Below are 16,413 nucleotides of genomic sequence, written 5' to 3'. Positions count from 1 at the left end.
AGGCTAGTCAAGTGGAACCGGAGGAACTTGACAAAGGCTGAGGTTACCTTAGGAGATAAGTACCTGAAATAAGAAAATTATTCTGATACATTATGTACTCCTCTTCACATGCAATATAACTGCTTACAGAGTACACATGAAGATGCTAATATAGAAAATGGTGTTCAATTCTGCTTCCACTACTAAATCAGTGAGCAGTTTTGCTTTTTGGACCTGTTTGCACTACTGGGTTGAGCATTGTCCACTAATATCCTACATGAAATGCATTAAACCCAATGAAATGAATGGATCAATGAGGATGAAACCGAAGATGCAATTACATGAAACCGTATCAATGCTAACCATTCAGATAAGATGCCATAAATTTTCAACTGTTACAATAGATTAAAAACCGCCCTACTACTGCACCACATGATGGAATTTATGGTATCTACGTTGCTCTGCAAGTATTGAGGAAATAATCTTGCCTGTCTTCTTTACTATATAAAAGACAATCTGAGAAATACTTCGATTACTGGAACATCCTGTCAGATTAAAAATATGTGCAGAACTGAGAATCAAACTCGGGACCTAAGCCAGAGCGAGTTGTGCTTGGCATTTAGCTCCACCCAGGGAACACGTTGTTCACAAAGCACCACTAAAGTATTTTAGTAGTAACCCATCCTTAATTATTCTCATCAAACTGCATTCTGTGTGGTTTTGCCGCATACTATCAGAACCAGTTCAAGTATAATAATGTAGGTCATTTTTCAGTTGCTTGTTAATTATCTTCCACCTCTAATTAGTGAGAGCTGCACCACAAATATAGTTTTGCTTAATTTTTATAAAAATAAAAAGCTTCTCACCAAAAACTTTGGTTTCTTTCTTGGAACATTTTCGAATTTAACAATGCTGTCTAACACAGTCTTCAAACATTTTGGTAAGTTTTCTTGCGATTGGACTCCTCTGACGACTTCAAGCCATTCGTGCTGCTTACATTCACCCTTATTAGAGTTTGGCTTTGGTACAAATCCTTTTGCTGAATATTTTTCATCTTCCGTTATGCATTTTGTATGAGCCACATAGTCATTACCCCTGTAAATAAAACAAAAAAGCATATAACATATGGTTATCAATTGACAAGTACCGCAACTTTTCAGCATGACGCAATAAAAGTTAAATGGAAGTATATGGCAACAGGAGAAGTGAAGAACAGGGTCTAGACGGGAGTGAAAGCAGGGCCATTATGGAAATGGTGCAGTGAGCATTCCAGGCTGCAAAATTATTCAGAAAACTGTTCTTGGAGAAATGGGTGGTGGGGAAGGGGAGGGGAGGGGCATGGGTGGAGGAACAGGATGAGAAAGAGGGAGATGGGAAACGATTAACAGAGCACAGGTTGCGAAGCAGTCATTTATGTCAACTACATAAAGCAGTACAAAATACTTCGAGACTGGCTGTCCTTGTGCCCATGTCTGTAGTCTATTGGTGGTCACGTACCTGGTTGGATAGTTTTCTCATGACCTTATCCTCACAGATCACTTTCCCTCAGCAGCAAGCCAGGAAATTGTTTTTTGTTCTTAAATACGGAACTGAACCACCAAGAACTACCCATCAGCATACAATAATTATACACTAACAAAATCAAGTTAAAAGCAGTAATTCCACTATTACAAGTTGAAATGCGACAAAAACATTTCATGAGGTGATTATCTTCTTGCCAGCGATAGTGATATGTGGTTTGTAAAGATTGTGAATATTTTAACTATTAAGTTTTATTGTTAATTAATGTATTCTGTATCAGTGAACTACAAGTGACTTTTTTTCTGTTTCATAAACGATGCAAAAAGGAGACTGTGACGACAGTCACATTCTCACAATGCCAATTTTTGAGAAATAAAAAAATTAAATTATAAACTGTAAATCTGCTTAGTATTCAAACAGCCTAGATGAGTTTGTATCACGGACTGGAACAGTACAGTTGGATTACATGTATGCACACTGTATGACATTATGTTGAAGTTAGATAACAATTATTTGTACAACAAGCTGCAAATAAAATGTGAGCAGTTTTAAAATTTATCTGAAGATTCTTAGTTGTGTTTTTTGGAAGCGTGTGGATTGGATATCTATTTGGATTTTATGAAAGAATGTAATTAACTTCAAGCTTGCATATTTGAATGGAAAGTCAAATGTAACTTCACTTCGTTGGCAACCTAATCTCCCTCTTCACTTAGTTGGCAACCCAATCTCCCTCTGATTTTAGAAAACTACGATGAAGGAGATTGATCTAGTGTGAATTAAGTTGGACTCAGTGAACTAAGCTTGAATTATGCACTTATTTAAAATATCTTGAGGTGAATAATTGACTTTTCGAGCAGATTTTTAACATACTTTCTGAGATCCAACACTGCAACCACATTGAGTTAGCAACCAACTGTAGGATTTGGGGAGTTCTTGTTACAAGAATTTACTACCAAGCCGAGATTAAAATACTGCATGTACATCTCAGGATCCAAACTCATGTTAATACCACCAATTTAAATGATAGAGCGAGTTATTTCTTCAGTTGCATCTACAGATAATTTGAGATTAACTCAAGATACAAAAAAGTATTAAGCTTTGTTGTGAATGTGGCATATTAAGATTCAGAAGTTAAAAATGATCGCTGGTGGCGATATTACAACAGCAAACTGAATGAAATTGAGGATTCATTTATATTTCTGGTTCACATACAATACTCGCTGACAACAACTAAACTGCAAAGCACCACATACCTGTTTACATTGGTGAACACCTTCAGATGCAATTGGCTTATGATCTATGAAATGTACTGAGCATATATTAAGAGAGATAGTCACACTACATAAATCCCTACTATTGATCTCATATAACACAGTTACCCTAATGAAGAAGGTGGTACAACTGCAAAGTAACCCAAAAAAAAACAAAAGGACACATTATTATTTAAAATACTGTCGGTAATCTGAACAGTAGAGAACACAATTTTGATTGGAGAAAAAGACACACATCTGTAGCGTTCTTTTCAAAGAAGCCATCAAGGAATTAATGTTAAGCATGTCACCTATTAACACTGCTGTCAATAACTATCCTCAACCCGGATATCACACATACTGTACTTCAATTACTCTGTGACTGACATTACAGCAAGTCACGTGGTGGAGCCATCCACCAACCAATTACAGTTCTTTCTCAAGAATCATATTCAGACAGTTTTGCTGTATCGTACTTATATGTGTAACCTTGTCAAACATGGCTGGCTGCATGAGGCATGGAGATGAGATGCCAAAACTGAAGATTTTGCCGTCTTGCATATCTCAAAAAATATATTTATGTAATCAAAGCAAAGATGCATCAATTTCTGGATGTTTCTGGGACATTTCTTTTTTTACAGAAAACTGAAAACAACTATTTAGGGATTCAAAAGTTTTCTACCTCTACAGCCCTTAGCAACTAATTTTAAGGAAGCAACCTGACAATGAGGCAAAGGTCTTTTCTTTATTGTTTTAGTACTATACCTTGAGATTAAGTAACCTATTGCACTTAATTTGGAGAGTTTGTGGCGAAAAATGTGATCTCCCAAACTCTTTGCTTTCAGTATTATGTTGCTGTGTAGAAAATGTAGCCAATATATGTGGAAATAGTTTTAAAAGCTGCATGTATCTGTGAACTACCATCGAAATGACAGCCTGCAGGGGAATGGCACATCCTGCCACAGTATGTTCCCTACAGGCTTCCTTCATGGCCTTGTCGGCCTCTTCATTTCCCCAAATTTCCATGGGTCCGGTACCCAACAGAAATGATACCTCCATCCCTGCAACTGTACGAAGTACAGCTGGTCGTACATGAACTGGACCAATTTCTCTAATGGCTACATGCACTCAAACAACTGTAGGACACTAAGGGAATCAGAGCAGGTCAGAAAGTTGTGTGTCCTGATAACACCTCATCTGCTCCAATGCCTTCAGGAATGCATGGAGCTCTGAGAAAATACATTATAGCCGTAGGGAAGGCAAATCCTGAAGACACAGTCGGGGAATACGGAATAGCCAAGGGAGACCCCCTTGTTGGGAGCCAACTGTATATACAACTGTAATGTTACAAAATAGAGATTAAAATGTAAAACTGGGAGTGGTACCTTTCTCAAAATTCATCAAATCTAAAATAATTCCGGGCCTCTATAGACGACAAGGTGCAGATCTCCTCCAACATTGGTGTAAAACATTAAAACTAGCCACACAAATCCCTAAAAGACAATCCTCTGCATATATCCCACATGGCCAAGCTCCTCTGTGCCAAGAATAAAAGAGTTTTCTATTGGTAGCCGAGCAACAGTACAATATGCAGGCCAGTATCGTATGGTCAGTATTTTGTAGACCTGTTGCACCATGAGGATTCGTTGCCGGATGTGAAGTGGTGACTCACCAGCCTCAGCACAGAGGCTCAGTATAGCGGTGCCGCAAAAGGCTCCAGTGGCCAGCCCAAGTCCTTCATGGTGCATCGTCCAGCATTTTTAAATAAGATGTTCATGCAGATCCGTACAGTGTGCACCCACAATCAGGCCAAAATCGCACAAAGGTCCTATAAAACTGGAGCACAAGTCTGGACTACTCACCATGAACTGTGGCTAAGACATTTTAAAATGCTGAGTGCTTTCAGGGAGCATTGTTTAAGGTCTATAAAGTGTGGCAACCATATAAGCTTTGAGTTACATGTGATCTCACCATATCTAGTTAAATGTGAGGTCCAGTAATCCCACCATGTCTTTAAAACTAACAACAGTGTTCCTCACCCACAAATCAGGAATATTTACAACTGAAAGGAAATAAAGACACACACACACACACACACACACACACACACACACACACACACACTTATCAGTTGAGAATTTAAAACCCCTATTCTCCACTCACTCATTCATCCAAATGACGAAGAATCAGTTGCAACTGATGTGTTGTTGTAACACCTGAAAGGAACAAACGATACAGAAGTAGTCAACAAATCAAGATCACTAGACAGGGCATTTAACAATGGACATGATATCATTGATAGCTATGGCAAAAATAGTCACACTTACAACACTATCTTGGAGGTATCACTCTCCTGCTCAAAATGGCCAGAGAGGATATCAACTCGATAACTAAAATAGTGGGGTGAGAGGGGGGACCATATAAAGATGTGAAGACATACTCAAAAACCGCACTCACGGAGCTGCCCGAGAATAATATGCTGCCAACTATATCATAGACCTTCTCAATATCAAAAAATATACTCAGGAGGTGACGCTGGTGCAGGAAAGTCTGTTGCATGGCAGCTACAATGACAGCAAGGTTATTGAAGGTGGAGGGATAGCTACTGAAACCATACTGAAAGCAACTAAGCAGCTGTCTGGATTCTAAGATCAAGACAAGGCATTGGCTGACCATCTGCTCCAAGGTCTTTCCCACACAACTAGTGAGGGCCACCATTACAATGACTACTTGGACCCGTTTGGTCCATACCAGGATTTAAAAGTGGAATTAAAATGACCTCTCCCCACAAGTTACGAAAGTGACCTGATACCCAAATGAGTTGGAAAGGACAAAGAGGATTGCTTTGCTCCGTCCTGTGAACTGCCTTAACATACTGTAATGGACCCTACTGAGACCAGGTGATGTGTCACAAACTGTAACTAATGCAGAATCCGACTCCCACAGACAGAAGGGCAGTTGTATTGTTCAATCAATGGTGGAACTTAAAAGCCCTAATTGCCCCTCTCAGTGATCACTCTGCAGCACCGAAAAGGTGAATCCTGACTGGCAGTGGCAGTAACTGTGGAAAAATAAGTCACCATTGTCTGCACAATTTCTCGCAGGGTGGTCTGGAGACCTACTTTCCCCATTACAGCAGCCACTGGCTGCACCAAGAAATCCTCCTGATGGCCTCCCGTACAACTATACTTCTAGTGGAACGGTTTATGGTGGTCAGGAACTATTTTCACAATCTCTTCTTGCTCTCCCTAATAATTTGCTTACATTCCACCCTTGCTACCAGACAGAATGCGAGGTTCTTTCCAGTTGGCCGGTACTTGAGAATCTGCACAGAGCCGCCCACCTCAATCTGACTGCAGTGTGGCATTTGCCACTCAACCAAGGGGCAGTTTGCCTTTTCATCTGGCCTGAAGACTGTGGGACAGATGCTCCAAAGGCACTGTGGATAATTTGAGTAATAAGATTCACCCATGCCTGGATGCTGTCAGTGTTCTAAAAACACAGCAAGTTGGCTGTAAAGTGTCCAGCCTGCCCTACGATGCATCCATTGTGTGGCGGATTTCTCTGTCTGGCAGGTGAATCCAGACCAGTAAGAGGTCACTTCAGTGCAAGTCGTCGACCACTTCCCACTGAGCTGTGTGTATGTGCAAGACTGGGGAGCATACCGAGAGATTGACAGCAGTGAGCGACCCTGTTGCAGTGCTGAAGTGTGTGTTCCAACTGTACTGATCCACGTTCAACAAACATGCACTTGAGGTCAAGAGAATGCTCCCAATTTCTCTACCACTGGGACAGATGGTTGCAGAGACCCAAAGCATATTATGTGCATTAAAATCAACACACAAGATGAAGAGGTACAGTTTTTATGGAGGACATAGCCACATTGCTCAGAGAATCAGAGAATTTAAAATGTGTCTCTTAAAGACACACACACACACACACACACACACACACACACACACACACACACACACACCGGTCGAGATAACACATTCCTCCAGATACGTCCTGAAACCATTCTAAAGTTCCACTTCAGTATTTATGCCATTTCAGTGGTAAGTCTTTTTCCTTGTCACTCCTTTGAGGTGGGGAGATTGCATTGAAAGGAGGCAAGAGGGTGGAGGGGTGGGGGTTGGGGGGGGGGGGGGGAGACTTGAGGGACTCGCCAATTTCCTCTTGCAGATATTGACATCCATACCATCACAAGTATGGTCACCATCTGGTCCATCAGACAGGATCAACGCAATGTGGTCTGATGACTTCAGTCCTGGTGGTTTTCTTCACCAGCTCGGATTTTGGGGACAGTAGCACAGCCATTTTAACAGAAAACATTTGCTAGATATCATCTACTGCCTGCTGTGAGAATCCATTATCCTTCCCGACACAGCTCTACAGCCACTACTATTGCTGTGGTGGGTACGTACGGTGGTTGTTTACCGATACAGGCTTACAGCTGCATTTACATGTGCAGGTGGAGGTGCCCTGATCAACTATCAAAGTCATGGTACCAACATCAGTTCTTGGCATAGGCAGCTTCAACCCTGAGGTAAACAACTGTACAAAAGTGTGCGTGGCCTTAAGCATCTTTTTTGTGTCCGAGTATGATAGGTGTTGTGTCACTTTAATCTCCGGATCTTCTTCTTTGCACCACATGGGATGTGGTTGGGAGCAATTTACACAGTATGCAGTGTGACAGTTGCAACCGATGGTGATATGAAGAAAGCACTGACACAAAGCAGTATCCATGTCCATAATGAGCCAGCATGTCACAGCTCCTTTACAACAAGCCCAGCTTGGAGCTCACTGTTGACTGGTTATTCTCCAAATAGTTTTGCAGTCAGTAACTTGTTTACGTGGTTAGCCTGCAGTGTGTCTATCAGGAGTGTGCTGTTATGAAGCCTCTTCATAGATTTAAGCTACTCTGGAAGCTTCTCTAGAGTTTTATGAATGTAAAATGGCAACAATTTTTAAATGGACCTTCCAAACACTTTACAACAATAAATACGTTATTAACCACAGGATGAGGTCCATTATTCAGACTGAATGCATTCAAAGGTGTCTCAGGTCAACTAGCCACACTGCTCAACAGACCACCCAAACCACTGGCAGGATAAGAAAGAGATTTAAGCTTCATAGAAGTTCCATGAGCAGCTACGGAATTAAGTGTCTGTCCAGACAAATCCCTTCTTGCCTGGGTAAAACAGAGATGCGGTAGTCTCCCTGGAGGCTGCCTGCCAACAACTGTTCCAGCTCAACAGCCACAGCTGATTTTGTAGGCAACTGAGGAAACATGAATTGTAAACATGACTGGTAAACAAGATTTGAAACACAATTACGCTTGTGGACAATCTGAGACTTGTGGACTTCACAAAGGGCTTCAAAAACTTTGTGGAAAATATAAAAAAAATCAATACTGTCACATCTAGTAAAAAATCTAACCAGACACATTTTACTGGAGAATCTGCAACTGTAACAACAAGCTATCTTGAAGTCAGTTAAATAAAGACTCAGGTAATGCTGTTTGGCCAGAGAGACATATGCTGTGTATTTCTAAAATTCAAATGTCTGCACACATATCTGGTGAGCAGCTGAGGCGAAGTATGAGACACTAAATAAGAAACCAGGAAACATTATATCTAGCAAAATGCAACAGGGGTAGCAAACTGGTCCATACATGGAGCATAAGTCACATCTAATGTACAATACCATATGGGGGATACTTAAGCTCCAAGACGTTTCAAGGTAAGGTGCAAGTGAATGAAGCTTTGTAACACGAATGATTATCACAATACTGCATAATGCATTGAAACCGCAGTGCCAGCAATAAAACAAGGAAATGGTCGTATGGCATTGTTGGCCAGGAGGTCTCATTCGAGGGAGTTCAGCCGCAGTATTGCAAGTCCTCTTTTGTTGATGCCACTTCAGCGACTTGTGAGTCAATGGTAATGAAAATGACAACACCCAGTCCCCTGCCAGGAATCGAACCCGGGCCCCCTGTGTGGTAGGTGGTAAAGTTACCGCAACGCTACGCAGGCAGACAGTGCTAGCAACAATTACTTTGTAAAAGGTAGTCTATGTTGTTCACAGCATGCATCATACGGCATTTTTAGTATGTCCTGTATTATCTGACACAGAGATCATTGAGTAAAACTTATGGCTCACAATTCCAAGGCATTTTTCACTGGCTGGCTTGTACTTACTTCATTCAGTGGTTAATTAATGGAAGTAACAATGGTTTGTCTAATGCAAGTAATATTTGTAAACTGCTATACATCTACTTTTCATCTCCTTTTGTCATTATTGTGGATACGCAGGTTCAGTATTTTATCATATGGTAGTTATTAAATGACATCTACGGAGAAGATTAAGAGTTATCAGTATTTGCAATGACCAAGCAAGAGGATCACACAGCAATTTTTGTAATTTTTTATTTATAGTACATGATTGGGCTGTTAATAAAATACTGATATATCGATATTTTTTCCCCAAAAAGTATTGCTACATATCAGCAATATTTTTTCTCCCAATATGTTGATATCAAAACGGCAATTTTGGGTGCCGATATTTTTGTTTTTACATTTTTTCACAATTTTTAGAGTACATATGAAGTTGTTTCCCTGAAATTGTAGTAGGATATAATTTTACTTTCACTGTTTGTCTTTGACTGTGTGAAGCAAGTATATGTGGCACAAAAGAAGAACTCTGATTGCACCAGGGGGGGGGGGGGGTCCATTTGTCCCGTTTTTCCCGGGACAGTCCTGTTTTTTACCAAAATGTCCCGCTGTCCCAAAAGTTTTTTTTTTTTTGGACACTCAAATGTCCCGTTTTTTTTTATTTTTTTTTTTATTCCGCTTGGCTAGACTATTTTACCCTACTGGTTGTTTGACTTGCTATTAACTGCAATACCCCAAACATCTACCAAACTGTCACAAATCGCAAGTAATTTTAAATGCACTATAGGTTACGAATAACAACGAAGATTCTTCTCTTCTAAATCGATCCACTGAATCCGTCCTTTCAGTCCAGAGATACTCTACACCACTGATACTTGCTCTCTGGCTTTCGTCACCGCACTTTTAATGTTTTGCACTGTGCAATCACTGTGTCATTATGCCAAAACGAAAGTGTAATTTTAACAGCAACATAAAAAGCGAGTTTCCTTTTATCACTGGTAGTGGAGAAACTGTAGAATGTACATTGTGCAGATCAAAATTTGCTATTGGTCATGGTGGAAGGTCTGACATTGTGAATCACATTAAGACGAAGAAACATCACATGAGTGATCAAACGAAAACAGCAAATAAATGCGTGAGTGATTACTATGTAAACTTAAAATCAGTAACAAATGGATAGGCAGTTGGCAGTACAAGGAGCTACGTTTACATACCACAGTGCAATGCATAACCATAGCTTTGAGTCAATGGACTGTACTACAGCAGTTGTTAAAAAACTTTTCAATCCTAAATTCACATATGGACACACAAAATGTAATGCAATCATTTCAAATGTTATTGCACCGTATGCAGATCAGCAGGTTTTAAATGAACTGAAAAGTGCTCGATTCATTTCTGTAATGATTGATACATCAAATAATCTGGATTTGAAGTTGGTTCCTCTCCTTATCAGGTATTTTCCCCCTGAAAATGGCATCACGGTGAAAGTGCTCGAATAGGTTAATTTATCTGGAGAAACCTCAGATTTACTTCAGAATTATGTGCTGGAAGTTTTAAAGAAATATGATCTTGAGGGAAAGGTGATTGCAGTTTCTGCAGACAACACTAACACCAATTTTGGTAGTAAGCAGAAAAAAGGAAAAAACAATTTGTTCTATAAACTGCAACAGAACACAGTGAATAATATAGTAGGTGTTAGCTGTCCAGCACATGTAGTGCACAATTCCTTGCAAACTGGCTCAGACTGCCTACCCATCGACTGCCAATTTATTGTAGACAAAAATCTACCAGCATTTCCATATATATACAGTAAGGGTTGAATCTCTGAAGTCATTCTGTAAGTTTACTGAAACTGAATACAAAACTGTACTTGGAAACAGCAAGACAAGGTGGCTATCTCTGCTACCAGCATTGGAAAGAATTTTAGAGATATGTCTTGCTTTGAAACCATATTTCATTTCCCTTGATAAGTGTCCTGTTATCCTTAAACAATTATTTGATAACCCTGTGTCTATTGTTCTTCTACATTTTCTTGTTAGCCAGCTAAAACCTTCCTCCACGACAATTAAATGTATTGAGAAACAAGAAATCACAATACTGGAAGTTTACCAAGAAATAAACAAATTATTGGGCAAATTACAACGTAGAAAATCTGAAAGATTTCTCACATCCTTTCTACATGAGACTCTAAGAAAGGTGGAAGAAGAGGGTGAAATTACTGTAGAACAATTTCATATTTATGCTGACATCTTCTATGACTCTTGCATTGAGTATATTAAAAATGGGATTTACCATTTCTCACACCTTCTAAAGCATTTGACTGGGTTAATACTGAAAAGGAGCAGCTACAGTGGAAGGATATTCAGAACTGTTGTGTTTCTGTTAAAAATATTGTACCAAATTTTCATGTGCACAGAACTTCATAAAAAGTGAAGAAGGAGACAAAGAAAGTGTTTACTGGTGTAAAATATTTGCTTATTTCGAAAGTAAAAAACATTAACATGAAAAACGTGGTTGATTTGGTGGAGTTTTGTCTGGCAATTCCTGGGTCAAATGCTGCTGTGGAACGTGTGTTTTCATTAGTGAACTCTTTGTGGTCAGATGAAACCAACAGAATGAAAGTTGAAACAGTGAGGGCCTTGCTCATTGTCAAAACACTTTAATGGTGTATAGTGTACTGACTTTTATGATACAATTTCAAACGAAAATGCACTTCTTGATAAAGTACATAAAAGTGAAAAGTACGGTGATAGCAGAATAATTGTAAAAAGTGATTTGGGATCATCTGAGTGTACGTTGTAAAGGTAAACTTCTATGTGTATTAAATTCAGTCAATACAATATTTATGTCCCGTTTTTTTTTTTCTTCATTGTACCAGGTTTTTCTCAAATTTATTTTAAATGTCCCCTTTTTCAATGAAAATGAAATGGACACCCGGGGGGTGGGGGGGGTGTCGGCAGGGGTGGGGAGTGTGAATGGAATAACAAGATTTCCGATATGAAGAACCAGCACACCAGTTAAGTTAAAAAACCATAAACGCAACTAGTGTGCTATTTCTTCACGTTGACATTCTTCAAAAACAGTTGATGAAAAGGATGAACAAAAATCTAAAAGACAAGACTGGTCGTTGTGGTGGGCAGAGATGTAGGAGGGGAAATGCTGACATAATCGGTGCTTAGCACTAGCAACAGAAACTGCAATGTTTAGTTTCACCACGCAATTTTGACACTACAACTGCTAGATTGCTGGCTTTTGCTGGGGGGAAAAAAAAAAAAAAAAAAAAAAAAAAAAAAAAAAAAAAAAAAACAGGGGAGTAGACATGAAGTGTTCTGGGCAAATCTGATATGTGAAGAAACTGAACGATGGACCCATCAGACACCTTTCAATGTGCTACTTACAAGCTGTTACGAAAGCGGTTATCGTCAAGCGTGAATGTGCGTCTTTTTGTTTCAATTTTCACTCTAAGGTGAATAGGCAGGCTGCTGTATCTGAGAGTCAAAAGACAAATAATGTGAGAAAATGTGTCAACAAGTAAACTGTTTATAAGCCAATATCAGTGAGCGCTATACACCACTGCACTGCTTTTGACCAACATTCAAAAAACATTCTTCAGAATATTACAAAAGCACTGGCTTTATGCTTCACAAAAACTAACCTGTAACAGTGAAAGTTAATGATGCTACTTGAGAGAGAATTTTTCAGCATTAACAGGACTGTCATCTTAATATCTCTACTAAATAAACTTAATTGTTCTGAGACTGTTGGTTGTTTACAGGACACAAAACATGTAAATGGAGATCCGGGAATAACATTTTCAACTATGAATTAATGTCGCTGTGCAAACAGTAAAAACAATCCTTGGAATCATCAGAAGATGAAAAATAAAACAACAATCCATAGCACCATCAGGGGACGAAGAATAAATTAAAATCTTGTTGTTCTATCCAACTGCAAGTCTCAAGAAAGGAGCTTTTTCAGTATTGACATGCATATTTTATTTGTGCTTTGTTTTAGCTAAATAAAACACAAATTGCAGCAATACATAGCAATGAAAATACATTGACATGAAAATGTTCAGAAGAACGTTATAATTATATTTTCCCCCGAGACATTTAAGTCTCTTCTTCATCTAAGATAATGATCAAAGCGGAAGAAATGAATTAAAATTTGTGCTGTGGCTGGGACTCAAACCTGGGTCTTCTTGCTTGCTAGGCAGAAATGCTAACCATTACACCACTACAGCACTATAGTCAACATAAGTTGAGTGCCTTCCCCAACACAAACTGCAATTCATGTCTTCAGATTATTTTCCCTTACATTGTCACTATTGCCAGGGCTCTCCGGCATTGGAGACAATGTAACGGAAAATAAGCTGAAGACATGAATTGAAATTTGTGTTGGGAAGGGCACTCAACTTGAGTAGTTCATGCAGCAATGATGACATAGTGCTGTGGTGGTGTAATGGTTAGCATTTCTGCCTAGCAAGCATGAAGACCCAGGTTCGAGTCTCAGCCGCAGCACAAATTTTAATTCATTTCTTCTGCTTCAATCATTATCTTGTTCAAAAGAAGATAAATTTGTGACTCTTTCTTTGTGAATGGACATACTACCTCTTTGTAAACTACATAAAAATACAAAATATTATTCCCTGGATTCTCTTACATAGTAATGACACGAAATTTTGAAATACCAGTAAGGAAAAAATGTATTCCATTTAATGCATGTAAACGACAGAGCAATGCAATAAAACACAGGGGCAGACTCACTTATCAATCTTATTCACTTTCTCATTTATATGACCTAAAAGATTGAATACAGCACCCTTCAATGTATGACATCTAGTAACAAGGTCTGAATTTACGTAATCTTATAAATAACTGGACCTTAGTCTTGATTTCTTCCCCTTCTGCACCCTGCCAAACATTTCAGCAAAATTTCCTCCTCACTGTCTAACTACATGGTTACTTCTGAAGTCATCATATTTATTCTCTGGATAATCTCTTTAACCCAGCACCAAATTGCCAGATATGTTATACCAAGTTTATATTCCACTTAGGTGCTACTCTGCAGTGGTACATATTCCCCACACTATTCCTAAACTATCCCTTTAGGCGTGTGTCCACTAGTAACTTCAGCAAGTGCTTGCTGAGGTGTTTACATTAGAACAAAAACTTGCACGAGTTCACTTTTGCAAGTCAATTGTGCAAATTAATTTCAGGAACTTACTGCAAGTACTTGCAGAAGTGTCTCCACTAGAGTTGCTTCATGTGATAGACAAGTGGAAGTATATAGAGTTATGCTTACAAACCAGAGCAACTGTCACTGTTGTCGGATTATTATTACCACTACTGAAGTAAAACCGTGACGAAAAACAAAAAGTTACAAAAGAAAGAAATTTTTGGGTAAAGTTATGGGTACAGAGGTGCACATATTTAAACTGTCAAAAAACACCAATGAAGGAAATAAAATCAGAGGACTTCATACACATTATAACATTCTGAGATTGCCATATGCAATTTTCAAAAATACATTGTCTATTGTACACTAAATTGTTCAAAACCAGGAAGCAAAGCAGTATCACCAAGAAATGACCTTTCAGTTATTCCAATTTTTGCACAAAGCATTTATTACTTTTTATAAATGCAATGCATTTACATTTGTGTTAATACTGAAAAATCAGCTAAAATTTAAAGATGTGTGTACTGCCATTCTACTTCTCCTTCTGGTGAAACAAAGTAATCAGTAAATTCATTTCACACTGCCTTGGCTGACAGTGGCCAATTATATATGTTTATGGATTCCCTTGGTACATTTGTTTCGGTTGAACTGTCTTGCTGCCATTCTCCTTTTCAATACTGACATTTTCGTACAGTACTGAACGCATGAAACACCAGTTTGAGAAAAACTTTCAGCTACTGGCAAGTTTTCAGAGTACTCACAGCAAGATGCAAGAAATTGTTTCCATTAGCTTCCAGAAGCTACTACTGCAAACTGATGAAAACTTGTGGAAGTCGAATTGCTGCGGCTATTTCCATCTCAAATAACCCACAGAAGCAGCTCATGCGAGTAACTTGCAAAAGTTGCTAGTGGACATGCGCCTTTAATAATGAATGGCCTTCCTGTTGCAATAGTCATAGTTAAAGTATGATGTCATGTACACAAACTGTCTGAATAGGGTAAACTTCATTCTGCATGCTATCATAATTTAACTATTTGTGTATTGTATTTTCTCGGGGAAGAGATTGGAGACCAGCACAGCAGTGGCCTGAACCAGGATGGAAAAGCATTTGTAAACTCCCTCAGGCTGCTCAGGGTTAGTCGTACCCTGTGCATGAAACTACGTTGTATTCTCAATGCACAATTTTTCCTTGTTTGCTAGGAAATTTGTTACTTTGCAGTATTCATCTTATGGATGTTATTCACCATCAAAGTTGATACTTATGTACACAATGTGGTGACTAGCCTCTGCTTCTACTGCTGCCACTAATGCCCTCCCCAGATGAAGATAGTGACAATCATCTCCAAGTATATGTTCATAGACTGAATGGCCATGTGTGCTAGACAGTACCGACCTTCACCCCCATCTATGTCACAAGCAAAGTTATTTTATCCAAGCTACGAATATCAAATAGAGTCGCTCCTCTCAGACTGCAGATTCCTTTGTAAGCTTGTGGCCACAGTATCACATACTCAAGAGACCAAGGTGCAATGGGGCAGGAGCTGGTGACAGACATCAAGCACAGAGAGCAGCATGTTCCACTGTGCTCATGCCACTCATGAGACTCATTCACACTTAAATGCTGTTGGTAACAGTACACTACACTCTCACTCTCAGTAATTCGGCCCTCAGTAGTCCGGCCTCTCAGTAATCCGGCACATACCCAAAAACACATAATGAATTGCCCTGCGCAACAATGATTACTTAAACAATGCTTTATATACTGTATTTGAAATTGTAGCTTTCTTTACAGTTCAGAATCACGTCTTCTAAAGGGAAACACGTCACATTAGACTTGAAACAGAAGTTAAATCGAGGTTCTTCACAGAAAGCCACTGCTGTTGAGTTCAATGTTGGACGAGCAACTATTTATTACATCAAAAAGATAGATGATGTTCGACAGCACTCAACAAATGGATAGTGAGTTGGGAAAATGGAAGGTTATGCGAAAGAGTGGAAATGAATAACTGGACGTAGCTGTTTACAGATGGTTCATACAACAACACAGTAAAGGAATTCCAGTCAGTGACCCGATTATAAAGGAAAAAGCAACTGCATTTATCAAACGACTTGGTGGTAGTAACTTCTTAGCAGTGAGCGAAGGTTAGCTATGAAACTGGAGAAAACGACATGGCATTTGGCAGCTGCCAGTCACTGGGGAAAGTGGCTCAGCTAACTATAAGGATGCTGATGAGTTTGTAAGCAAGATACGGAAGATAATGGAGGAAGAAGATTTAACTGCTGAAGCCTCGTATAATGCTGATGAAACAGG

At 39.2% G+C, this 16,413-nt stretch overlaps 1 protein-coding gene across 1 annotated transcript in view; it reads right to left on the bottom strand.

Moving 5' to 3' along the window:
- The window catches only part of LOC126259911 (cell growth-regulating nucleolar protein), a 65,063-nt gene that overhangs the window by 35,801 nt on the left and 12,849 nt on the right, over positions 1–16,413 (bottom strand). Inside the window, exon 3 of the mRNA XM_049957001.1 lies at positions 846–1,074. Coding sequence (XP_049812958.1) covers positions 846–1,074 — 229 coding nt within the window. The remainder of the gene's footprint in view (positions 1–845; positions 1,075–16,413) is intronic.

This window comes from Schistocerca nitens, chromosome 5 (genome assembly GCF_023898315.1).
Source record: "Schistocerca nitens isolate TAMUIC-IGC-003100 chromosome 5, iqSchNite1.1, whole genome shotgun sequence".
Lineage (NCBI taxonomy): Eukaryota > Metazoa > Arthropoda > Insecta > Orthoptera > Acrididae > Schistocerca > Schistocerca nitens.
Note: the sequence above shows the minus strand (reverse complement) of the source record. Positions and strands in the feature narration are given on the sequence as shown.